Here is a 27,252-nt window from a genome sequence, read left to right on the forward strand (position 1 = left end):
AGTAACTTTCCTAAAATCTGGTTATGAATGATGTTTTTTAATGTGTGGTGGGGTCTGTTTATAAAATTTTTCATAACATATGGTAACATCACAACGTGACATTTCACATACAACAGCGTTTTTGTGTCGCTCTCTAGTTCTGCAGCACAAATCATGTAATATAATGAACATAAATATTATTAGTCAGAATAAGAATGCACAAATAAATATTAAAATAAAAATGAGAAAAAAGATACACCACTATTTCTATTATTTATTGCATTACTTTAAATTACAAACCACAACAAAAACATATACAAATATAACAAGACATCCAAATAAAATAAATAAATAAAAATAAACAAACAAAGAAAAAAATCGGGTTTACAATTTACATTTTAAATGTAAATATACAAAAATACAATTAGACAAAAATACAAGATAAATACCAAATGTCAATATTTCAAATGACAGCGTATTTAATTTCACCTTTCAATCCATTATTTATTGCAAATAAAATTCAAAGACAAAACACCGCTTACGTCATACGTGAGCGACGGAAGCGTGCGCAGAGAGCACACCATCACGACCTTCTGACAGAGAATCCAAATATGTAAGAAGCTGAAATTATAACGACAGTATTTATTGTAACTGTTAATTAGCCCGCATCATGTTTCGTGCAACGTTAGCGACATGTGGAAGAACGGCTGTTAAAAGGGTAAGTAGGTTGCTGCTGGTAATAACCATGTAATATAAACGCGTGTGAATATGATATTGATGGTCATCCTGGGACACATTAACAATATAACCCATGTTTTTTCTCAAACCAGTTCATCTCATCTGTTTCTGGAGAAAGCGCACTTCCATCAAATTTGCGGCTCCCGTCGAATCTCATTGGAGTCGCGCCTCAAAGTAAGCAAAGCTTTTTGTATTTAATAATTATATCAAATATATTACTCACCATTGTTGAAGTCTACAAATCTCTTATTGAATCGATTTCGGCTTTATCCACTTTTCTATTTACATCCATGAGACAAAAAGACCATAGTATATTTGCAGTATACTTACAAAACTGCTGTCACAATAAAACTGTTAACTTACTATTGTGATCTACAAAGCTATTAAGGCAAATTACAGATGTGTAAAGATAGGCTTTATTAATTTTCATCGTTTTACAGTAATAGAATTAAAATTTTCTAATAATTTACTCACCCCTGAGTCATTCAGGATGTTCATGTCTTTCTTTCTTCACTCGAAAAGAGCTTAAAGGAGTAGTTCACTTTAAGAACAAAAATTTACAGATGATGTACTCACCCCCTTGTCATCCAAGATGTTCATGTCTGTCTTTGTTCAGTTGTAAGGAAATTGTTTTAGAGGAAAACATTTCAGGATTTCTCTCCATATAATGGACTTCTATGGTGCCCCCGAGTTTGAACTTCCAAAATACAGCTTCAAAGGGCTCTACATGATCCTGGCCGAGGAAAGAAGGGTCTTATCCAGCAAAACGTTGTTATTTTCTAAAAAAAATTACAATTTATATACTTTTTAACCTCAAATGCTCGTCTTGTCGAGCTCTGTGTAGAGATTACAAAGTATATAAGTTGTAAATGTTTTTAGAAAATAACCGATCGTTTCGCTAGATAAGACCCTTTTTCCACGGCTGGGATCATTTAGAGCCCTTTGAAGCTGCTTTTAAACTGCATTTTGGAAGTTCAAACTCGGGGGCACCATAGAAGTCCATTATATGGAGAGAAATCTTGAAATGTTTTCCTCAAAAAACATTATTTCTTTACGACTGAAGAAAGAAAGACATGAACATCTCGGATGACAAGGGGGTGAGTACATTATCTGTACATTTTTGTTCTGAAAGTGAACTACTCCTTTAAGGTTTTTGAGGTAAACATTCCAGGATTTTTCTCCATGTAGTGGACTTCAATGGTGGCCAATGGGTTGAAGGTCCAAATTGCAGTTTCAATGCAGCTTCAAAAGGCTCTTCATGATCCCAGCTGAGGAATAAGAGTCTTATCTAGTGAAACGATCAGCCATTTTTTGAAAAGATGTAAAAAGTTGTAAACTTTTTAAGCACAAATGCTTGTCTTGGACTAGCTTTTAAAGTAGGCAGATGTACTGGCCCAGTGTTTACGAAGCGAACGTGCAAAGAAAGTAAAAAAAAAAAAGGTAAAACAATGATGATTTTGAAGTTGGAGGAGGAAATAAGATGATGTTTTTTGCCCTACTCTACCTTTTTGAACTAAAGTAAACAGACGAAAAACTAACCGTGTGTGACCTTTCCACCGTAAGAGCTAGTGCTAGACTAACTTTTTTCTTGTTTCCAGCCAAAATATCTTAAAATTCTTAAATAAAAAAGGATTTTCTAGTTGAGTAAAAATTAGTGTCTTGTTTTCAGAAAAAAAAACAAGTCAAAATTAAGTGTGTTTTTGCTTGAAACAAGCAAAATAATCTGCCAGTGGGGAAAGAAAAATAATCTTGTTTTGCTTACCCCATTACCAGATTATTTTGCTTGTTCTAAGCAAAAACATAATTCTGACTTGTTTTTTTCTGAAAACAAGAAAATAATTTTTACTTGTCTAGAAAATCCTTCTTGATTTAAAGGTGCCATAGAATGGAAAACTGTGTTTACCTTGGCATAGTTAAATAATAACAGTTCAGTACATGGACATGACATACCATGAGTCTCAAACACCATCGTTTCCTCCGAAAAATTGGTCAATTCCAACATAACACTGACTGTTACAAAACTTTCCCGAGATCGTTAATAGTTACACCTCTAACATTTGCATCGCCCAATCATCACTAACGTCAGCACATCAGTTAAACAAGGCAAGCCACTGAAGGGACACGGTTAGCTTAATGCTAGCGCTAGCCTGTTACATTGCAATTCATAGGATTTCACTTACCACATAAACAGAGAGATGTGTGCACTGATATATATAATTAGACTAAACTGTCCGCGATTCAAAATGGCAGATTCAACAAACCGCATATTAAAAGCAGCTAGAGCTCCTAATTAAATATATATTTTTATCCATGTGTGAGCTATTGAGATGAGAAGCTTTGTGAAACATCGAATCAGAGCAGAGCTCATTAATATTCATGAAGCTTCCAAATAAGGCAAAAACAGAGCATTTCATTCTAGGGGCAAATCCTAGGGTTGTAAATGGACCTGTAAAACCATTTCTGGAGATTTTTTGCCCTTTCCTATGCCATATACCTTCTATGTAGATATCAGAGAACAATTTAAAAAAATTCTCTCAATGCATTCTATGGCACCTTTAAGAATTTGTAGATATTTTGGCTGGAAACATGACAAAAAAAATCTAAGTAAGAAATAAGTAAGAACTGCATTTTTTTTTTGCAGTGTAGTATTTGTGGTTAAATAGTATATAGATTTTAGTTTTATTTATTTATTTTATTTTTAGAAAATGACAGATTGTTTCACTAGATAAGACCCTTATTCTTCAGCAGGGATTGTGTAGAGCCCTTGAAGCTCTTTCAACCCATTGGCCACCATTGAAGTCCACTATATAGAGAAAAAGCCTGGAATGTTTTCCTCAAAAACCTTAATTTCTTTTTGAGTGAAGAAAGAAAGACATGAACATCCTGGGTGACAAGGGGGTGAGTAAATTATCAGGAAATATTGTTTCTGGAAGTGAGCTAAAGTATTTTGACAGGCCGTTTGGTTTCTGTGGTTAATTTCTGTTCATTGTAAATGAACTGCAACAATGCAGTTTTAAAATCTATGTGATGTATAAGTGACCTAAACATGTCTGAACTCGTTTTAGAGAGGGCTCCTCCATCCGGCTCTGATCTTCCAGTGCTGCGCAGGTGTGAGGCTGATATCCCAGCTCACCTGGCACCTGCTCAGACGTGGCTTGAGTCTTTGGGAAGTCATGACAGTGAACCCCTTGGTGTGGTTGACCTACACCCTGATGTCTTCTCAGTACCTGTCAGGTAAACCATTTAGTTCTGTGAAGGATTTGTGGGCTGGAGTTATGTTGCAGACAAATGGATATATGATTGTTTTTGTTCTTGTTAATAGGCTGGACATTCTTCATGCTGTAGAGGTCTGGCAACGTAATTTCAAACGAATAGTAAGTAACTATGAGATATATCATGCTTTCTGGCATTAACATAGCACCTGTAATGTGCATTAAAAGAATAGTTAAAAAAAAACTTTCAAAAATGAAAATTAGCTAAATATTTACTCACCCTCAGGCTGTCTAAGATATAGATGAGTTTGTTTCTTTATTAGAACAGATGGATCCTCTGTTCATATGATTCTTTAGGACCTTAATGAAAAGTCTATAATATACTTTGGTTAAAAATTCTCAATAGTAGTGTAAAAAAACACCCTTTTACCTTGTTAAAATCAGCTCTGAAAAAAATCAACTTAGTTTATTGCATGTTCCTTCAAATGCAAATGATGTAGGACTATGAGCCGTAAAGTTTACTTTAGCAGCGTTTAGCGGCGGAACTTGCCAACAAGCACATTATTAAGAAAGGCCATTTGCAAAGATGCATAATTGATTCACATGAACATAGATGCATATGTAGATTGGGATCGGCACTTTTCTTTTAAAAATGGAAGTAACATCCTCTGAGACTTCAGCGGCTCAGATGTCGGGAGTAAATGACGACTGCTATGTTCATTATTTCATCCAACAACAGAACACATTTTCAGCTCAGTGAGGGCGGGTCTAAGGTAAGGCGCTCATGTCAATCAACTATCGTGGGAGTGGCCTCTGTCTGTGTGTCGTCACAACGACAAGAAGCTGAGAATGACCTGATTTTAAAAAGGGATATTACTTTTAAAGATTAAAAAAATACCACTGGGTGGATTTTTATCATTGTAGGGTGGTTGTGTACACAAACACATTAATGTTCAAACAACATGTAAAAGTTAGTTTTGCATCTGATGACCCCCTTAATAATGGATTTGTTTATTACAAACATGCAGCTTTTCGCTTTACAAGATTACTTGTGGATTATTGATGTTTTTATCAGCTTTTTGTCCCGCAAGATCTGACTGGTCTCGCGAGAACGTGACGATATCTTCGAAAACATTTTGCAGTGTTTACATTAGAGCTGCATGATTAATTGTTAAAACAACACAATCTCTATTCAAACACCCACACGATCTTATTCCTGAATGACAATGATTCAGTGGTGTCTATTACAACTCGCTCCACTGACGCTTACAATGTGAAACAGGTATTAAAGACATTCAAATCTGCATTCTTGCTGCTGCTGATTGGGAAATAGCAACACCATCAGTCTTTTTAACCACATAATCATCATTATTTCTTTGTTACAGACATTTAAATAACATAAGTACTGGGATAAAAGCTTATAGTTTGGGTATAAACGCTTATTGTGTAGAGTAGCGATTAAAACGAAAGTATCCTAACATGTTATATTGTAACGCTTTTCCTCTTCCGCCAGGAGGTGGCGACAACTGCACTTTTAAAAAAGGATTTATCATTGAATTATACTTTTAAGAGATTCCAATAGAGAAACAAGTCTTTATTAATTCAGATACTGACTTCATTTTTTACAGTTTTGTTCAAATAAAGACTTTTATTACTAACATTCTTTCAGAACCACTTGTAAATTATGTAATTTTGTTTAGATTTCTAATCCTTTTTTCTTCAGAATCGTGATCTCCACTTTATAAAAGAGAATTGTTTTTCAATTTATCTAGAATTATGCAGATTTGCATATAATTCATTACAGTAAAAGTTTAATTTTATAAAGTACAATTCATATTAAAATGCACCTACATTTTTTTGCATTTTGTTTTTTAGTTGAATAAAATACTATTTTTCCTATATATTTCATCATTAAGGATTTCTTAAAAAAAGTTTAAAAATCTTGTCTCGTTCTCGTCTCATCTTGTGAGATAAGTGTCTCGTCTCACCCCTAGACGGCACCCATTCACTGCAGAGGATCCATTGGCGAGCAAGTGACATAATGCTAAATTTCTCCAAATCTGTTCTGATGAAGCAACAAACTGATTTTGGATGGCCTGAGTATGAGTACATTTTCAGCTAGTTCTCATTTTTGGGTGAACTATTGCTTCAAGATACCATCCTAATCTTGTTCTATTACCTTTAGTTATATTTTATCATTGTATTATGACAATCATGTGTCATTTAATTACTGTAGAGCTATGCAAAAGTCAAATCAAGAGCTGAAGTCAGCGGTGGAGGCAAGAAACCTTGGAATCAAAAAGGAAGCGGCCGAGCGCGACATGGAAGCATTCGTTCTCCACTATGGAGAGGAGGTAAGATAAAGTCAGTTCATTTAAAGGGGTAGTTTAAAATTCTGTCATTATCATCTTCGGAAAACAAATTGAGAGATTTTTGATGAAATCCGAGAGCACAGAAACGCAACTGACACGTTCAAGGCCCAGAAAGGTAGTCAGGACAATGCATGCGTCGTGTTACTCTCGTGAACATGCGTTAAGACACAGAAGAGAAGAAATTGTTGGTTAAAGAGCAGCTCATATGTTTTTTTTAAAGTGTCCTGTTATTGTGTTGGAGTCTCCTACAATAGGTTTAAATGCATCTAAGGTCAGAAAACATTGTAATTTTCTCAGAATATACATTTGTTGTATTATTTGTCGATTTCAAAATGGTCTGTTCAAACCAGCTTTGAGCGTAATGTCTGTAAACCCCTCCCTTCCATAAGCCTACTTTGCTCTGATTGGTCAGCTGGCCAGTTAGCGCAAGTTAGCAAGCACTGCCATCTGTGTTGCCAAGTCTGCGGATTGTTTTGATGTCCATGTGTTGAAATGACACCAATAATGTCATATTTAGCCCCTGAAATGCAAATTTATTAGGGGAACCATGACGAAAAGCATGTATTTTAAACCCCTCAAAAAGCGATTGGGCATGTTTTGAGTTGCAATTGGGCGGGTTTTGTTGTGAAAACCTGGCAACCCTGAGCACGTTTACATAAAACAATTAGATAGTGTGCCAATCCGTTGTTAAAATAATGACATAAAAACATTTTGCTTAACACTTATACAAAGCCCACAGCTAAACTGTAAACACATAACTAAACAATAATGGTGGATACGTTAGCCTAGTGACTAACTGGTGAAACAACACAGTAATTGGAACAACGACAGTCTACATTAATCAACACGTTCTTAGGAAATAGTGGGTCCACAGCGAATTATCAGAACTATTTCAGTAAGACCGTATTATCGTGGTTTACCTGGAAACAGGGTTGCCAGTTTTTCACAAAAAAACCCCACCCAATTTCTACTCACAAATTGCATCCAAAGGGGGTCCCCAATTAAAAATTGCGTTTCGTGGGGTAAAATAAATGTTTTTTTGGCAGGGGGTGAGCCAAAAGGAGATAAATATTATGTTACTGGGGTCGCTTCAACCCACAGACATGATAAACAACCCATGACAACAGTGTTAAAGTAGCCCAATTCTGCTGGAAAATCACAAACCTGGCAACACTGCCTGGAAACCTAAAGCTGAACTAGGTATACATCACATATTAGCACCACCAACTTGATATTTTGAGCACTCACTTGAAAATGTACACATACCGTATTAATCGTACTTTCAGGTTGTGATTTGAAGATGCTTGTTAGATGAATTTGAACCATTTTGGCAGTGAAAATAAAACAAACTTGCTTTCACAGTGCAGAACGCAGCTTCTTCTCAACATGATGTAAACACACTAACTAGCGGAAGTGTTTGTGGGCTATAACGACTACAACGTCATAGTCTGTGTTATGTTGGAATTGGCCTTTTTTTCAGTGGTCTTTTGCAAACGCCAGATTTATATAAGAAGGAGGAAACGATGGTGTTTGAGACTCACGGTATGTCATGTCCATGTACAGAACTGTTATTATTCAACTATGCCAAGGTAAATACAGTTTTCTATTCTGTGGCACCTTTAATGAATGTTCTTACTGCATTTCTGGGCCTTGAACGTGGTAGTTGCATTGTTGTCTATGCAAAGTCAGAACGCTTTTGGATTTCATCATAAATATCTTAATTTGTGTTCTGAAGCTGAACAAAGGTCTTATGGGTTTGGAACGACATGAGGGTAATTAATGACAGAATTAAAATTTTTGGTTGAACTGTACCTTTATCTTCAACTTTAACACACAGATGCATGAAACTATCACTGCACTCACTAAATTACTAAACAAACGTTCCTCTTTCTTGTTTAGGAGGAGTATCTCACGGTCCACGAGGACCAACCAGCTATTACTACATGTTGCCCATGAAGGTGCGAGTGCAAGGGCTTAAGATCGCTTTAACCGCCAAACTGGCTCAGGTGAGGGGAAGTGCTTGTTAAATGTGTTTTTTGTAGCTTTTATATTTCTATTTAGCTTTTTGTTATTTCAGTTTTAGCTTTAGTAATTTTAGGGCTTAAATGAAGTGATAGTCATTGTTTCTCCAGGATTACCTTCATATTGTGGACTCACTGGAGATTCCCACTCCAGACCCCCACTACCTCCTGGACCTGGCCAAACACAGGCAGTGGGGGGAATCCGTCCTCATTGTTGATGTGTAAGTATGCAAAAGTGGACATGCACTATATTGCCAAAAGTATTGGGACACCCCCTTCTAATGAACAGGTTCCCTAATTTAGTCATTTTCTTAAATACAAATCTTAATGTTTAAGCATATAATGATATTCTAGAGGATTTTGTGCTTCTAATTTTACAGCAACAAATTTGACAGGACCCTCTTCAATTCTAATATGACAATGCCTTTGTGTATAAGGCAAGGTTCAAAAAGAAATTATTGATTCACCCTGGTGAAAAAAACAGCTAATACCAGCCTAGGCTGGTTGGCTGGTTTTAGCTGGTCATAGCTGGAAGGCAGGCTGGTTTTAGAGGGGTTTTGGCCAATTTTAAAGGCTGGGAAACCACCAGCTAAAACCAGCCTGGCCAGGCTGGGAGACCAGCTTGAACCAGCTACTTCCAGCTTAAACCAGCTAAGACCAGCCAACCAGCCTAGGCTGGTATTAGCTGTTTTTTTCAGCAGGGCAGTCAGTGTGGAAGAACTTGACTGGTCTGCAGAAAGCATAAAGTCCTAATCTCAGCTGAACACCTCTGGGGGCTGTTTTATAAAACAAGTTTACCAAATAAGTCAGGCTTATTTCAGTTAGTCTGACTTATTGTCACTTGATTTGGTTTCCAAAGGGAAATTTACCATAGCTCAAGCCCAGTCACTTAAAAAATTTGCAAATCTGGTTTTTGCTTTGTCATTATTATGGTGCATGGAGTGTAAATTTTACAAATTTATTAAAAATAAAACACTGAAATAAATACATTGCATAAGTATTCATACCCTTAACTCAGTACATAGTAGAAGCACCTTTACAGCCTCAAGTCTTTTTGGGTCTGATGTGGCAAGCTTTGCACATCTGCATTTGGCAATTATCTGCCATTCTTTGCCTCACCTTTTCACCTCTCAAGCTCTGTCAGCTTGGATGGGGGCTGGCAGACATTTTCTAGAGTCCTAGTTGTTCCAATCGTCTTCCATTATGGATAATGCTTCTGTCAACCTTCAATGCAGCAGATTTGTTTCTGAACTCTTCCCTAGATCATTGCCTTAACGCAAGTCTGTCACTGAGCTCTACAGGCAGTTATCTTGACCTCAGGACTTGGTTTTTGCTCTGATATGCATTTTCAGCTGTTAGACCTTTTCTGAGAGGTGTGTGTCTTTCTAAATCAGACTCATTCAAATGAATTTGCCACAGTTTAACTCCACTCAAAGTGTAGTAACATCTAGAAGCAATATGAATGCTCCTGAGCTAAATTCCAAGTGTCCCAGAAAAGGGTTTGAATACTTATGCAACGGGATCTTTTCAGTTTTTTATTTTTAATAAATTTGCACAAATGTTAAAAACCTTTTTTTTTTTGCTTTGCCTTTATGGAGTAGGGAGTGTAGATTGATGTGGGGAAAAAAGTCATTTAAAGTAGTTTAACATAAGGCAGCAACATAACAAAATGTGGAAAAAAATTGAGGGGTATGAATAATTTCGCAATTTCTATAACCGACTGTATTCAAAATACTGTGCCCAAGATTTAATGACATTTTTCTAAGATATTAAAAATATTTTAACATATTTGGTACTTGCACATTCAGTTAATCAGCAGGTTCTAGTCATGGAGGCTTTCTCTCTGGTTTTATGACAGCTCTACCTTTACGGTTATTAGTAGAACGATCTAACATTAATACTCTTTAAAGCATTAAAAACACTAAATTAAAAGTTAGAATTAAAAATGAAAATAAATAATAGAAAACAGACTACATTTTAACCGATAAGAGGAATAGACATGAACTCATTTGAGCTAGTGATTAGGGCTGTATTTGCCATCTTACAGTTACTGCTCTCATAAAAATACACTTATATGTAGGATTAAATTTCTACTTGTCACATTCAATGTCCAACAACAAATATTTGAGCAAAAATTTTTATTTTACACAAAATGATTGCGCTATTATTCTGACAGCGCTCATTCATCCTTGTAAGCCTCGCTCACTCCTGACAGCAAAATGGATATACTTGCATGACTTTCTAACATTTACAGAACATAACTGTGACATCTGTTATGCACAAGGAAAAACACAACATCTCAAATGCATCAAAGGCACAAATATATTTGCTGTTTTAAGGGCTGAAATTATTTTGACTCCCTAAACCTGGATCAAATTAGTCAGACTGCGTGAGCTAAAATTGTCATTTATGAAATCGCTATAGTCTGGATTGATTTGATGGGTTATTTCAAATTAGGTTTTTGACTTTAATCCCTGCTTTTCTTAGCATCTTTTATGAAACAGCCCCCTGGTGTGACTTTAAATGCAGATTTTGAGCAAAAAACCAAACACCAATGCCTTGTACATACACTATATGGACAAAAGTATTGGCACACCCCCTTCTTTAGAACAGAAAAAGGCACTTCCAAAACTTTTTGGTGAACTAACCCTTTAAGTAATTTCTTTTTTTTTTTTGCATGCATGTATGTATTTCAGAGGTGATGAATTCCCTCAGAACATTCTGAAGGCGACTGAAGATCTGAAAACAGTGAATATCATTCCTGCCATAGGTATAAAAAAAAACTGACTACTCTAAAAGCTTGCATTAAAGCTCATTTGTGATACAAATCAGTTGTGAAAACAACCGTTATATTGTTTTGTTTTTGCAGGTCTAAACGTCCACAGCATGTTGAAACACGAAAGTCTGGTTCTCACTCTGGAGGCTGTAAAATTTCTGGAAAAGAAGCTGCTTTGGCACGATGTGCGGTTCACTCCCCTGTATCCCTTCAAACTCCCATACAGTGACCTGCCATGAACAACACCGACTTCAGAGCATTAAAATGTTTATTTCATAAAAAAACAATGATGTTGCAGTCTCATTTCACACGTACCACGGAGTAAAAAATGTCAATATCATAAATAAATAACATTAAGCATGTATAAAAGATAAGGCATAAGTGGAACATTTTCTGTCAGGGATAGGAGATTTTTGCTGGGATTATTCCATGAGCTAAATCATGTCGGATCTCCCATCTCAGTGCAGATCGCTTCTTCTCTGTTGGAACCACGTAAGTGTTGGGGATGTACGTTTTCTGAGGTCTCGGCTATAGAGAGAAGAAAAAGCACTCAGAATAAGAGAATACAGGACATTTTTAAAAAAAATGTCTGTTTTAAATAGACCACAAAACCAGTCATAAGGGTCAAGTTTTTGAAATTGAGATTTATACATCATCTGAAAGCTGAATATATAAGCTTTTTGTTGATGTGCATTTGTAAGGATAGGACCGTATTTAGTCGAGATACAACTATTTGAAAATCTGCAATCTGAGAAAATATTGAGAAAATCACCTTTAAAGTTGTCCAAATGAAGTTCTTAGCAATGCATATTACTAATCAAAAAATAAGTTTTAATATATTTATGGTAGGAAATGTACAAAATATCTTCATGCAACATGATTTTTGGCATAAAAGAAAAACGTTAAATTTAACCAATACAGTGTATTTTTGGCTATTGCTACAAATATACCCGTGCTACTTAAGACTGGTTTTGTGGTCCAGGATCACAACTATATATACATATATATCTATAAAGGGTGACTTACTGGTGGAGGCTGATACATAAGTTGTTCCTGAGGATTAAAAAAAAATATATTATTATATATATATATATATATTCCTAAGAAAGCAGCCACTATAACAACAAGTATGTGATTAGATGATACCCTGATGGCCCAGTGAAGATCCCTCCTGCTCTTCTCTCCTGGAGGTTTAAACATCTCCCAGTCCTGCTTATACTGTAAATACCTGATAAAGGATCCAAACACATTCAGAACAACTTAATGATCAGAGTCTTTAGTCATTTATTTAGTTTATGAAGATTATATATTAATACTGATTCTGAAGTATGCCATACTTTGCCACTGGATCAGTTTTCTTCAAGTTCCTCGTATGAGGATGATCAAAAACTGGCCGTATAACTGTGAAGAGAATCAGACTGTAAATGGATCCAAACTGACAACAATGGGTAAAAGAAACAAGCATGAACTGAGACAAAACTAGACACAAAATGGGACTTACATGACTTTGGACGAGGTCTGATATCACTCTCGCTGTGTGATCGTGTCTGTTGAATGGAAAAATTGAAATTTAAATATAGCTGCTAGCAGCAATTACTGTGGTTCGAGCATTTAAGGCCTTTATGGCTTCTATGCTGTTAGGGTATGGGCTAACATGAAATAAATGGCTGACACCAGAACACATCCATGATGGAGATTATGATTTTATTGACTTTGAGTTTAAACCTAGGATGAGTTCACCAAAGTATGTTTTTTAAATAATTTCAAATATTAAAAGAACAGTTTGATTGACAACAGTAGTCCTAGAGGCAAAGTTGTTCAGGATGAGATCATCTATCATATGATATGAAGATATAGTGTATATGTGGAGATATTGACATTTTATAGTGATTTTAGTTCTTTTTTTCAATAGAAATATCATGTTTTTGACACCATTTTAACTGTTATAGTGCCACCTATGGTCCGATCTTCATGAAACTTTGCATGCTTGTTAAGAGTCATCTGGTACATGTTTTCACCAATTTCCATAAAGTTTAGATTTTTTGTTTAGGTTTTAGGGTATATGTGGCGACCCCCCTTTTTAAAATGACCCCGTCATAGCCAACCAAAAGAAGAAACATTTTATTGATAATTATTGATCTAGAGAGTCCAGAGCACTGCACTGCAAGATCGGGCGAAAAACCTAGGACTAGTTCACAAAAGTACGTTTTTAACAAAACTGAAAATAATTCATGAACGATTTGATAGACAGCAATGGTTCTTGAGACAAAGTTGTTCAGAATGAGGAGATCTATCATATGATATGATGATATAGTGTATATGTGAATATATTGACATTTTATAGCGATTTTAGTTTTTTTTTTCAATAGAAATATCATGTTTTTGACACCTTTTTAACTGTTATAGCACCACCTATGGTCCGATCTTCATAAAACTTTGCATGCTTGTTAAGAGTCATCCGGTACATGTTTTCACCAGTTTTCGTAAAGTTTTAGGTTCTATAGGTTTTTGGGTTTATGTGGCAATGCCCCTTTTTAAAATGACCCCATTATAGTCTACCAAAAAAAAAAACAAAAAAAAAAAAAACATTTGATTGACAGCAAATGTTTTTGAGGCATGTTCAGCATGAGTCATACAGACTTTTAAGGCCATGAGTCGAACATGCCTCCGTTAACCTTGTCTAATAAAACTTCATTGGTGGCCATGTTTTGTGAGATACGTCAGTGTCCTCGTAGACACTTGTGCCACTTTGGACTAAGTCACTGCTTACCAATTTTCAAGTCGATCGCACAAACGTTTGCGCAATTACAGCAGTTTACATGTTATTTCCGTCTTATAGCGCATTTTCATTTATTTGACCAAAGATTGAGCTTATACACGTGTGTACCGAGTTTGGTTAAGAAATCTCATTCCATTCAAGAGTTTTAGCTAAATGTAGCAATTGGCCAACATTAGCATAGAACGTTTTGACATTCCTATACGACTGCGAGTCGAAATGTCAACTTTTTTTGATAATTATTGATATTCAGTGCCCAGAGAATAGTTCTGCATTGGATTGGTTCAGATCGGGCGAAAAACCTATGACTAGTTCGTAAAAGTAGGTTTTGGATACAAGTCCATTTTTCGGGGATAACTGTTCGTAGTAGCTTTTTGAGTCTACGACAAACTGTGTACGAGCTACGGCCAAAAATGTCTAAAATTTTAGTTTTTTTTTTTTTGGCCGATTAAGCTGAGACTTTGTCAGGGTCACAAATGGTATTAAATAATTTTTAAAAAAAGTAAAAAATCAGCCTATTACAATGATTTCTCAAGGATGTTGTGACACTGCAGATTACTTTTTTTGAAGTATCTAGTTAAGTAATGCATTACTCTTTAATTTACAAGAAAATATTTGAGTTACTTTTCCAAATAAGTTTGAATTGTTAATTGTTTGAAAGCTCTCCTGTCCCCATGTTGAGAGAAATAGGGAGTAAGATGTTACTTTAGTTCTAGATTAAATGTGAACATGCATTAATTCATCTCACTCACAAAAAAAAAAAAAAAAAAAACAGATTCAAAATTCCTCAGAATGTCCCCTCAGGGAGCTCTACCTTGTGGCCAAGTTTCAGTTCTCTAGGCCTTACGGTTTGGTCTGCACAATCAGTTTTAGTGGAGAAAAATACTAATAATAAAAAAATTCTTACAATTACAATAGGGTTTCAGCACTACGTGCTCGAACCCCTAAAAATCGAAACTGTTTAAGAGTGCTAAGTGTGAAAGTGTCTGTGTACTGACCATGCCTTTGATGTACTCTTGGAACGCACTCGGGGGTTCCTCCGTCACAGAACTGGATCTGTCAGTATAGCTTTCTGTGTCTTCACTCTCCGAGTCATAATGCACACGAGATGCTCCGATCCGCATTTGGTCCAAACGCTCCTCCAGCTCACTTACTGTACCTACAAAACATACAAAATCTATAATGACATCTAACAATTTCTAGTTTAAATTTTTAGACTTATCCAAGAATCATGAAAAAGCATTATTTTTCCACATACAAATAAATAAATAAATGTGACCATGGACTACAAAATAAGTCTAAGTAGCATGGGTATATTTGTAGAAAAAGCCCATTAATCATTAGAATGTTAAGTAAAGATCATGTTCCACGAAGATATTTTGTAAATTTCCTACTAAATATATCAAAACTTAATTTTTGATTAGTAATATGCATTGCTAAGAACTTCATTTGGACAACTTTAAAGGCGATTTTCTCAATATTTAGTCTTTTTTGCACACTCAGATTCCAGATTTTCAAATAGTTGTATCTCAGACAAATATTGTCATATCATAACAAACCACACATCAATAAAAAAGCTTATTTATTCAGCTTTCAGATGATGTATAAATCTCGGTTTAGAAAAACTGACCCTTGTGACTGGTTTTGTGGTCCAGGGTCACAAATGATATTAAATCATTTTTAAAAAAGTCAAAAATCATTGACTTTCATATCATATTACAATTTCTCAGGGATGTTGTGACACTGCAGACTAAAGTAATGATGCAGAAAATTCAGCTTTGTCATCAATAGAATTAGTTACAATTTAATATATGGAAAAATAATAATAAATTGTAATATTTTGCATTGGTACCGTTTTCACTGTATTTTTGAGCAAATAAATGCAGCCTTGGGCAGTGTTGGGGGTGTTACGTAATCAGATTACTTTTTTGAAGTAATTAGTAAAGTAATGCATTACTCTTTAATTTACAAGAAAATTTCTGAGTTACTTTTCCAAATAAGTAACACTAGTTACTTTTTTCCCCAGTTATTGATTGAAAGCTCTCCTGTCCCCATGTTAAGAGAAATAGGGAGCAAGATGTTACTTTAGTTCTAGATTAAATGTGAACATACATTAATTCATCTCACTCACTAAAAAAACAGTTTCAATATTCCTCAAAATGAATAAAAACATTGAAATGCAACTCACAATATGATGCAAACCTGCAATAATTAAATGTTAAATAATACAAATGTCTTTTATGTATTTAATCCCACTTTATCAACCAGTGCCTTTGCTTCTGATCTTTGATCCAATGCTTCTGTGGTCTACTGTACAGATGTGAAATTATTTTTCCTTCAGCCTGAGGCTTTTGATGTGAAAAAGCTTTTACATTTGCCAAAAATAGAACTTATATTAAAAAACAAACTAGCAAACTCTGCCCAGATTTAAAAAGTAACACAAATGTAACACATTACTTTCCATAAAAAGTAACTAAGTATCATAATTAGCTACTTTTTAAAGAAGTAACTCAATATTGTAATGCATTACTTTTAAAAGTAACTTTCCCCAACACTGGCCTTGGTGAACATAAGAGACTTTTCCCAACGTAACACCCTTGGTAATAAAACTTGTATGACTTAATGTAACGTAAATGATGTCTCTGACTGAAATATGTAGTAGAAAACCCATGAAAGACATATTTTATACATATTTTAGACTATGGGAGCGCTATTATTTCGATGATTGTAAAATGGTTGCACTCAGTAAGCTACTACCCCTACCTGTTGCTATTTTTAACACAACACAACTCAGAAAATAAAATACCGATACGATGACCACAGCTACTGAAAAAGCTTACAGGTGGCGATGGATACAAGCATAGGCATTAAGCAAATGTCGTACTATTGATTTTTCACCACAAGGAGTCTAAACGCCTCCGGCTATCGACTTAAATCCACACTGGGAAACTCTTTCAGTGGCTGTAGCATCAAGACAAACGTCAGCATCTAGCGTTTCTTGTCTCTACTGTTCGTAAAGTCTTTCAGCAGCTGTGGTCTACTAAAAGCCTCAAAGGCATCAGGACTAAAGTGTAGAGAACAAAGACACAGATCTTTAGGACGTTTTAATTTGTCCACAGGCATCTTCCCAATCTTTTTTTTTGCTAGGAAAGCAGTGAAGATCTACATTGCTTCTCTGGTTTCTTTGACTGAAAATTACAACCAAAAGCGAAATGTGGCATCGTATCAGTATTTTATTTTTTCTGGCAAAAATAGCGAGAGGTAGTGGCAGTAGCTCACTGAATGCAACCACTTGATGTCATTGAAATAACAGCGTCCCCCATAGTCCAAAATATGTATAAAACAATGTTTTTTGTTTTTTTTTCAAAAACATACATTACTTCAGTAAGATACATAATTAGTTTTTTACTTTTTTAAACAGTGTAACACACCAAGGCAGCCAGTATAAGCTCCGACTCTCTTCTCCTTCCTTCTCTTCTTGTTGTCATCATATCCATCATCATATTGTTTCTCCTCAGGTCTCCTTTGAACCCTGCCTCTCCTGTGCCTCAAATTAAAGGGATGGTCAAGACTGTCCCGCAAATCCTCCACCTCCCAACTATCAATGAAGTACGACACATTTCCAGAGCCTCCATTTTGAGTTCCTGTGTCATTCTCTGTGGGATTCTGGTGGTGGTTGGCTTGTTGGTCTTGGCTCAGGAAGTCATCATCCTCAGATCCATCATGGCTTTGATCACTACAGACGTTTACATTTTGATTACCATCCGGTGATTCTGCAGGAGCTTGTCCACCAGATGTTTCCAATGCTCGATTGTCTCTGAAACTCGCCAGACTGCCGTCATCCTCATAATCACGAGCATCCAAGATCGATTCATTCCCTTCTTCTAATCCTCCTAAAGTACAGTCATCTCTATAATCCACTTCCTCTGGGTCTCCATCTTTAGGCGAGTCTGGTCTGTTCGTGCCATAACCAGAAGTTAAAATGCTTGCCGCAGGGCTGCCCAGACTTTCGTGAAAATCCTCAACATAGACGTCTTTAATTTCTTCCTTCTGCTGTACATCATCACACTCTTGTTCCCTAGCAGGTATCATGTTATCTTCGTTTTCTGAATGGCCACTGGCTATTGTAACATAGTCATCATCACTTGCCCATGACTTCCTGTCCTGGTCACGATCTTCCTTGTCCTCAACAGGTTCATTGAAAAACCAATCTCTCTCCTCTTCTTCCTCACTGCCTCCTTTAGATACTCCCTCATCCTCTTCACCAGAATAGTGTTGTTTTTTCTCTTCCATCCCATTTCCATGTTCATCTCCTCCAAGCCTTTTCTCTCCCAGATCCTCATTATTGAAGACATATTTTCTTTCATTATCCTCTTTTTCATCCCTCTTTCCAAGTTCTATCTCTTTGTCATATTCATTTAGAAAACATTGACTCTCTTCTTCTTTACTATTTCCATTCCTCTCCTCTTCCTCATTGCTGTCAGGGTTTTGGTCTGTGTTGTTTTTTGTGAAACAGTATCTTTGCTCTTCCTTATTGTTAAGTTCTCTCTGTTTGCCATTTTCTGATCCCTGGCTTTCAGAGATGCTTTTTTTGTTCCCAAAAAAATTAGCACCATCTACTTTTCCCTCAGTGCTTTCACTATCTTCAGGTCTAAAACATACATTATCTCCTTTATTGTCTTCTCCTTCCTCCTTGTCTTGTTCTTTTTCCAATGAAAAATTACTGTATTCCTTGCCACTTTCACCTGTGCTCTCTTTTTTGGCGAGACTCTCTTTCTTTTCCTCACCTGTACACTTTTCTTTACTTTCTGAGTGAAGAGACTCTTCTTCATCACTTTTCTCCATGCTCACCTGATCGCTCTCATCCTCTGGTTCATCACTTGGGACTTTTGTCTCCTCATTTTCCTCAGAGTTTTCTCCACTGACAAAGCTTTCCGTCTCCTCCTCACTATCCTTTTCGTCTTCACACATATCTTCTTCCTCCTCACTCTCTTCTGACTCCTCTTTTTCTTCCTCTTCACTTTCCTCTGCTTCATTTTGTTCTTCCTCTTCAAACTTTTTTCCTATTTCTTCCTCCTCGTTTTTTTTTAGTTCCTCCTCATCTTCTTCATTCCATTTCTGTTGTTCACACAGCTCTTTTTTCTCATCTGGACTTCTTTCTTCTTCCTCTTCACTTTCTTTATCCACACCTTCACTTTCTTCCTCTTCACCCGTTTCCTCCTCCTCCTCTTCACTTTCTTCCTCCTCCTCTTCAAGCTCTTTTTCCTCATCTCCGCTTTCTTCCTCCTCCTCTTCTTCAAACTGTTTTTCCTCATCTCCGCTTTCTTCCTCCTCCTCTTCTTCAAGATGTCTTTCCTCATCTCCTCTTTCTTCCTCCTCCTCCTCCTTTTCACGTTCTTCTTCCTCTTCTTTTTCTTGCCTTGTTCTCATTATCTCCGTGCTTTTTTCATTTTCATCTTCTATAAAATATTCTTTCTCTACTTCACTTTCGTCATATTCCTCGGGATATTTCTCCTTCTCCAATTTATTAATCTGAAGCATCTTCTTCACTCTCTTCTTTTTTTCACTTTCCAATAAAAAGCTTTCTTTGACATCCTTACTGTCTTCTTCAGGCTTTCTTTCATTTGCTCTGCTTTCTTTCTTACAATAGTCCTTGTCTTCCCCCTCACTTTCCTGATCTGTCCAGAAGGAGGAGGACAAAGATCCTTCATTGTCCTTGCTTTCATTTTCCCAGCGACTGTCAAAAGTTTTATACATCCTGAGATAGATGGACAGATCTCTCCTTTAGCCCTCAGTCAGAAAATAAACTTCACTTCTGAGCCAAAGCAGATGGCTAAGAGGGAGGGGGACTGTAACTAAGAAGATTACTGGTAAGAACCTAACTGGGTTTATGCAGCTAATTGCGCCACCTGGTGTATAGGAGGTTTCACGGCATGTAAAGTTAGGGTTAGGGTTAGACCAACGCATGGCTGTGTTTAGAAAAGAAAACTGCCATACTACATTTCAGGATATACAGTTGAGGTCAAAACATTTACATACACCTTGCACCTGAATATTTTACTAAAGTAAGAGGGATCATACCAAAGATATTTCACACAAAATACATTTAAATGTAGTCCACAAGAGAAAATAATAGTTGAATTTATAAAAATTACCCCTTTTAAAAGTTTATATGCGCTTGATTTTAATACTGTGTTGTTACCTGAATGATCCACAGCTGTTTTTTTTTTTGTTTAGTGATAGTTGTTCATTACTACCTTGTTCATCCTGAACAGTTAAACTGCCCACTGTTCTTCAGAAAAATCTTTTGGGTCCCACAAATTCTTCGGTTTTTCAGTGTTATTGCAGATTTGAACCCTTTCCAACAATGACTGTATGATTTTGAGATCCATCTTTTCACACTGAGAACAACTGAGGAACTCATATGCAACTATTACAGAAGGTTCAAACGCTCACTGATGCTTCAGAAAGAAACACAGTGCATTAAGAGCCGGGGGTTAAAACCTTATGAATTTGAAGATCAGGGTAAATTTAACTTATTTTGTCTTCTGAGAAACATGTAAGGGCAGTACTAAATAAAAAAAATATGATATTTAGGCAAAATAAGAAAAATGTACACATCTTCTGTTCAAAACCTCAGACCGATGGCTCTTAATGCATAATTTTTCCTTCTGGAGCATCAGTGAGTGTTTGAACCTTCTGTAATAGTTGCATATGAGTCCCTCAGTTGTCCTCAGTGTGAAAAGATGGATCTCAAAACCATACAGTCATTGTTGGAAAGGGTTCAAATACACAAAAAAGCTGAAAAAAAAATAAATAAATTGTGGGACCCGAAAGATTTTTCTGAAGAACAGTGGGCAGTTTAACTGTTCAGGTCAAAAAAGAAACTTAAGAATAATTATCACAAAAAAACAAACAAAAAAAAACCAGCTGTGGATTCTTCAGGTAACAACACAGTAGGGCTGGGCGATATGGCTGAAAACTATATCACGATATCAGTGTTTCATATCGGTCGATATCGATAATTATTGATATTTTTATGACCCATTTAAAATAAGGACCAGGAGAAAAATATATTACACTCAAGCATTTTTATTTTAAACTTAACCTGCCTCTGATCATAATCCCCTCAGTTATTAAGACAGAAATGTCAACAACCATGGAAAACTCAAATAATTAAAATGTAAACATAAGTCTAAAGTCACAATATACACTTAATTATCTCTTAATCCTCAATTCAAACCCCATTCATTGTCGATGAAGTGAATGGTCAAGCTAATGTATGGCCCAGAAGTACGGCTTGACCACAGGTCAGAGGTTGTTGCAAAGTACTTGGCTGATAATATTTATTGCTGCACAGATTGCTGGTTGCCAGTAGCCAACGTTACTTCTTTCCTGGTACTTTAGCCTATACTTTGTGTAATAACGAAAACATTTATTTCAGTGAAAAAATAAGTCCAAAACTTTCAACATTTTGAACAATAGGGCCCTACAATCTTTTGCTTTTTTCAGAAATTCTTGTTTTAATTTTTCTGATAATCAAATGAAAGCAAAATCACTGATTTATTTTTAAAAATAAAAATAAACAGAGCTTTACTGTTAAAATTGATACATAGAAGAAAAATTATATTCAGTTAAAAAAAGTTTTAATAATAATAGTATTTTTTCAACAATTAAGTGGTGACTCTTTTTTATTTTATTTTTTATTTTTTATCATATATATTGTTTTATGTAAATTATTTAAATGTGAACATATAAACACCTGCATTATACTGTACAAATTAATACAAGACTAATATTGTTCTGTTACATGTTAAACCGTACTTTTATTTTGACAGGTTGCCGTGAAGTTTCAGTGTGTAATACAGTATGAATGATGCTAGTTTCACCAATGAAACGGTAAAATTGACAAAAAGTGACACTCACAGCAGCTTTGGAGATGTATTTATTGGAGTTTATCTGTTCAAGTGAGAATTAGCGGGAGCGTCACGTGTGCAGTATGCGTGTAGTGAAAATAAAACGCGTCTCCTCCATTCATACATATAGAGGCAAACGGAACATGCAGGATTCTTATTGAAACGGTCTTTTTGCATTTCAGTTTTCACAGACACTAGTCCATATCGCGATCTGAATTAATTAACAGACCAGCTTTTGATTTATTGATCCAAAAATCGACGAATTCCGCGGCATTCCGCCCTATAGTAAAGTCCGTTTTTATGAATGGAGTCCGCGATCCCGTCTGTGAGGAGACGTTGTAAACGCGCGTGCCTCATGTAGAGACAGAAATCAAATGCCGTCGTGTAAATAAGATAAATAACATAAGGCTATTTAGTTTGTTTAATACAACAACAAGGACCCGTTCTGTAGGAAAGATAACCTTAACTTCTATTGTGACCTGGCGCTATATAGAAAAGAAAATTAACTGGACGTTAAAGGGGGGCTGGGCGGGCCGATGAAGAATACAAAATATCGAACGTTTTATCGAACACATTTTTTATTGATATCGATCTCTTGTCTATCGCGATATATATCGTTATCGTTTTATCGCCCAGCCCTACAACACAGTATTAAGAATTAATTGCATGTATACTTTGGAATGGGGTAATTTTTTTTAATTTAATCTTTTATATGAAATATCTTATTCATGTCAATACTAAATAAAAAGTAATATGCATTTTGTATGATCCATCTTATTTGGTAAAATAATTAACTTTTTGTAGATTCTGCAAGGTGTATGTATCTTCCATTCCATAGGACTCACCAGAATCTTCACTATGCGTGGACTCATCACAGACTTGAGACCGCCCTTGATGCTTCCTGTAAAATGAGATATCAGATAACGGTGTTTTTTTGCACATTTAATGCATGGGTGATGATGTTGTACTCATCAACTATCAAATCAAGAAATTCAATTATGTCCCTACCTTAACACTTTCCTTTTAATCACAGGCTTCAAATGAACCTGATGTTCTCTGTCAGGACTTGATGTCTCACTACCATCCAAAACGGAGTGAAATATTTCAGAAGGTGCTTCCTCTGTCTCTAGCCTGTTGGGTGCTGTGGAGGGCCGAGTTGGTCTGTGAGCAACTGTGTGCCGTGAATATGAATCATAGTGGTGATTCATACCAGAGTCTCCATGATAATCCTCATTAAATGTGGAGGAGAATATCTGGGTATGGAAAATATGGAAAACATAAGTTTTGTGTGCATTGTCACAAAATTCCGATAAGTTTTTAAGGTGCATAAAAACTCACACCTCTCTCTGTTGCCCTGCTGAGCTGGAGTCGAAGAGACCGTAGTTACAACTGGGGCCGATGTTGTTCAGTTGAACTGAGGGAGAAACACAAATTTAGCAGTAGGTTGGTTAATTGTGTGCTTTAAAGGATTAGTTCACTTTCAGAACAAAAATATATAGGTAATTTAATTACCCCCTTGTCATCCACAATGTTCATGTCTTTCTTTCTTCAGTCGTAAAGAAATAAAAAAAAATTTTTTTGAGGATAACATTTCAGGAATTTTCTCCATATAGTGGACTTCAATGGTGCTCGATGGATTGAAGGTTAGAAATGTTGTTTAAATGCAGCTTCAAAGGGCTCTAAACGATCCCAGCTGAGGAGGAAGGGTCGGTTATTTTTTCCACTAAAAAAAAATTACAATTTATACACTTTTTAACCACATATGCTCATCTTGTCTAGCTCTGTGATGCGTACTCTGTGCACTCCTGTTCAAGACAGTTAGGGTATGTCGAAAAACTCCCATCTCATTTTCTTTTCCAACTTCAAAATCATCCTAAATCACCGTTTTACTTTTTTTTTTTTTTTTGACCTTCTTTGTATGTTCACTTTGGCCTTGTTTACACTGCAGGCCTTGATGCCCAATTCTGATTTGTTGCCTATATCCGATTTTTTTGGTTGTCTGTTTCCAAGTACTTTCAATTTTGACCCATATGCGATTCATGCGTTTACACTTGCCATACCATCTTAAATATCGAGCATGCATTGTTGTCGATTACTGTGCATTTAAGCATTTAAGCAAAACATTTGTTTTTCTCCCTGGTGAAAAAAACAGCTAAAACCAGCCTAGGCTGGTTGGCCGGTTTTAGCTGGTCAACCAGCCTGGTTTTAGCTGGTCGGCCTTAGCTAATCACTATTTGGCAGCATTTGGGATTGCAAGACTAATTTTTGTGAAAACCTCAACCGACATTTTTCACTTTTTCACCATTTTGCCTGTATCTAAAAATATCCTGTGCACATTTACACTCATTTTGCCAGCAAGGGTAACATAAGACAACATTAAACCACGGAAAAGTACCAATTGTAGCAATTTTAATGACCTACAGAATGCAACGCCTTCTGTTTACATGAAAGTCGCATTGGCACATATCCCATTTATTTCCACATATTAATGAGGCCTCTAACTGATCTCGAAATATCCGAATGCATGCGTTTTTTACCCGATTACACTGTCATAGAACAGATCCAATCTGTGTCACATATGAGCAAAAAATCAAAATTGGGTCGCTTTTAACTGACAGTGTAAACTGGGCCTTTGTAAACACTGGGTCGGCACTTCTGCAGCGATGTAGGGCGATTTTAAAGCTGGAGGAGAAAATGAAATGGGTTTTTCGACATACCCTAACTGTGCGCACAGTGTGCATGCGCATCGCAGAGCTAGACAAGACAAGCATTTGAGGTTAAAAAAATATATACAGTCAAGTCTGAGATTATTCATACCCCTGGGAAATTCTGACTTAAAGTTACTTTTATTCAACCAGCAAGTTTTTTTTTTTTTTTGATTAGAAATGACACAGACGTCTCCCAAAAGATAATAAGACGACTCTTTCAGTCTCCTTGCCTTCACCCTGATCTTTAGCTCCCTCCACAGATTCTCAATTGGAAGGCTACATCATTGTGGCCAAACAATTAAATTTTTGTTTTATCTGATCATAAAACAGAAGACCAGAAGTCTTCTTCTTTGTCCAGATGAGCATTTGCAAAGGCCGAATGGGATTTTGTGTGCCTTATCTGGAGAAGTGGTGTCCTCCTTGGTCTGCGTCCATGGAAGCCAGCGGTGTGCAGTGTCCGTTGGACTGTCTGCCTTGAGATGTTGCCACCAGCAGAGCCCAGATTCATCAGGATGGTCTTGGTGGTGATCCTTGGATTCTTTTTTACCTCTCTCACTATCCTCCTGGCCAGCACAGGTGTCACTTTTGGCTTCTGACGTCCTCCTTTTCACAGTGCGGAACGTCTTGTATTTTTTAATAATACTTTGCACTGTAGCCACTGGAACTTCAAAACATTTAGATATGGTCTGATAGCCCTTTCCTGACTTGTGCGCAGCCACAATGCGCAGCCGCAGGTCCTCAGTGAGCTCCTTTGTCTTAGCCATGACTGTCCACAAACCAACAGCAGAGAGCTTCTGTTTTTCACCTGTTGAGTTGATTAAAACAGCTGTTCCCAATGAATCAGGGTAATTAGGATGCTTTAGAAAAGCTTGGACTATTTGGAATGGTATAGAACTTTGGATTTTCCCATAGACTGTGTCAGTTTGCAAAGGGTATGAATAATTTTGGACATGCCACTTTTTGTTCGAATGTAAATAAAAGCTGAGAAATATTTTTTCCACAATGATGCCTCTTGTACATCGTCTTATTATCTTTTGGGAGAAGCCTGTGTCATTTCCGGTCAAAAAAAAAAAACCTTGCTAGTTGAATAAAGTAACTTTAAGTCAGAATTTGACAGGGGTATGAATAATTTCGGGCTTGACTGTAAATTGTAAATTTTTTCAGAAAATAACCGATCGTTTCGCTAGATGAGACCCTTCTTCCTCGGCTGGGATCATTTAGAGCCATTTGAAGCTGCATTTAACTGCATTTTGGAAGTACAAACTTGCACTATATTGAGAAAATTCCTGAAACGTTTTCCTCAAAAAAATCTTTCTTTACGACTGAAGAACGAAAGACATGAACATCTTGGATGATAAGGGGGTGAGTAAATATCTGAGAATTTTTGTTCTGGAAGTGAACTCGCATGAAAGTGTACAGCATGAAGCAGGACTGACTGCTCACCTTTTTCTTTAATAAGCGCAGGTGGGCTTTTGCTGGAGCTGCTGTGAGATGTTGGAGAAGTCCATTCACTGGAGCTGTGACTCTTTGACTTTTCATGACGAACGAGTTGATCTAGATCTGATGGAGATGTATAACATGACAGCACTACTTTAAAGCAAAACATGTTATATAACGTTAACATGAAAACAAAATACACAAAATAACGTTACACTGTTGAGACTGAAACTGTTAAAAAAATGATCCCACCTCTCTTGAATTCCCGCAGTCTTTCTTTAGGAATATTTCTGTAACCAAGTGCAGACAACTGCTGCTGGATCTCCTCTTCAGAAAAGTCTAGACTCTCCATCTTTTACGTACAAAATAAACATACTCGATATTAGTCAAATACGTCGTATGTTCTCAATCTGCTGAGTGTAAACAAAGCTCGACAAAATATTTCTTTACACTTCCTCACTGAAAGCAGCGTTCATGGTATAGAAATAAGAAGGCTGTTGTGGCAACATATAAAAAGAAAACATAGGAAACATTTAAAGTACAATATTTTTCCTTCTATTTTTACTCACTTTTAAATGGTCAGGTTTGTCAGCTGTTGTCTTCAGTACCAGGACAACGGCGGCGGTTGCGTTTTCAAAATACAAAGATGCTAGAACAAGAAAGCGTGTCAATGACAGACTAAAACGCCCCCTGGTGTATGGGAGACCTCTGATGATTTTACTTTAAACTTCATTAACTACAATATGTGACCCTGGACTACAAAACCACTCTAAAAGTTGAATAAATAAGCTTTCCATTGATGTATGGTTTGTTAGGATAGGACAATATTTGGCCAAGATACAACTAGGCCTATCTGAAAATCTGGGGAAAAAAATCTGAAAAAAAAAAAAAAAAAAAATCAAAATCTTAAGAAAATCACCTTTAAAGTGGTTCAGATGAAGTTCTTAGCAATGCATATTACTAAAAATTATATACGAAAAAATATTTTCATGTAACATGATCTTTACTTCATATCCTAATAATGTTTGGCATAAAAGAAAAATCAATAATTTTGACCCATACAATGTATTGTTGGCTGTTGCTACAAATAAACCCATGCTATTTACGACTGGTTTTGTGGTCCAGGGTCACATATGTTATATATGATATATATAATGTATTTATTTATTTATTTATTTTATTTATTGATTGATCATCAAAACTTACACTACAAGTCAAAAGTTTTTGAATAGTAAGGTTTTTAATGTTTTTTTTTTTAAAGAAGTCTCTTCTGCTCACCAAGCCTGCAAAAATAGTAAAATTTGAAATATTTTTACT

The 27,252-nt window shown here is 36.2% G+C and overlaps 2 protein-coding genes across 2 annotated transcripts; one reads left to right on the top strand and one right to left on the bottom strand.

Annotated features, from left to right (window-relative positions):
• The first annotated feature begins 505 nt into the window (after window positions 1-505).
• Window positions 506-11,405, top strand: mrpl4 (mitochondrial ribosomal protein L4). Its single transcript, XM_073825896.1, has 9 exons — window positions 506-697; window positions 810-891; window positions 3,783-3,951; window positions 4,040-4,091; window positions 6,166-6,283; window positions 8,201-8,307; window positions 8,434-8,543; window positions 11,019-11,092; window positions 11,192-11,405. Exons 1-9 carry the CDS (start codon window positions 650-652, stop codon window positions 11,335-11,337), a joined length of 906 nt encoding a protein of 301 aa, XP_073681997.1. The 5' UTR covers window positions 506-649; the 3' UTR covers window positions 11,338-11,405.
• Window positions 11,355-26,287, bottom strand: hyls1 (HYLS1 centriolar and ciliogenesis associated). The gene is made up of 13 exons (XM_073825567.1): window positions 26,188-26,287; window positions 25,942-26,058; window positions 23,131-23,204; window positions 22,799-23,043; window positions 22,636-22,691; window positions 19,356-19,552; window positions 17,306-19,259; window positions 14,873-15,033; window positions 12,600-12,645; window positions 12,436-12,499; window positions 12,245-12,326; window positions 12,125-12,151; window positions 11,355-11,626 (listed from the first exon to the last, which is right to left on the bottom strand). Exons 1-13 carry the CDS (start codon window positions 26,285-26,287, stop codon window positions 11,495-11,497), a joined length of 3,255 nt encoding a protein of 1,084 aa, XP_073681668.1. The 3' UTR covers window positions 11,355-11,494.
• Window positions 26,288-27,252: the final 965 nt, after the last annotated feature.

This window comes from Garra rufa, chromosome 20 (assembly GCF_049309525.1).
Source record: "Garra rufa chromosome 20, GarRuf1.0, whole genome shotgun sequence".
NCBI lineage: Eukaryota > Metazoa > Chordata > Actinopteri > Cypriniformes > Cyprinidae > Garra > Garra rufa.

Bases quoted from the DNA above. Each gene is read 5' to 3' on its own strand.
- mrpl4 (XM_073825896.1), top strand. From the start codon at position 650: ATGTTTCGTGCAACGTTAGCGACATGTGGAAGAACGGCTGTTAAAAGG. The intron at 892-3,782 runs GTAAGCAAAGCT...AACTCGTTTTAG, and splicing joins CATTGGAGTCGCGCCTCAAA to AGAGGGCTCCTCCATCCGGC. The intron at 8,544-11,018 runs GTAAGTATGCAA...TATGTATTTCAG, and splicing joins TCCGTCCTCATTGTTGATGT to AGGTGATGAATTCCCTCAGA.
- hyls1 (XM_073825567.1), bottom strand. From the start codon at position 26,287: ATGGAGAGTCTAGACTTTTCTGAAGAGGAGATCCAGCAGCAGTTGTCT. The intron at 26,059-26,187 runs GTGGGATCATTT...CATCTCCATCAG, and splicing joins ACTGCGGGAATTCAAGAGAG to ATCTAGATCAACTCGTTCGT. The intron at 19,260-19,355 runs GTAGAGAAAGAA...GAACGTGAAAAG, and splicing joins AGGAATATGACGAAAGTGAA to GAGGAGGAGGAGGAAGAAAG.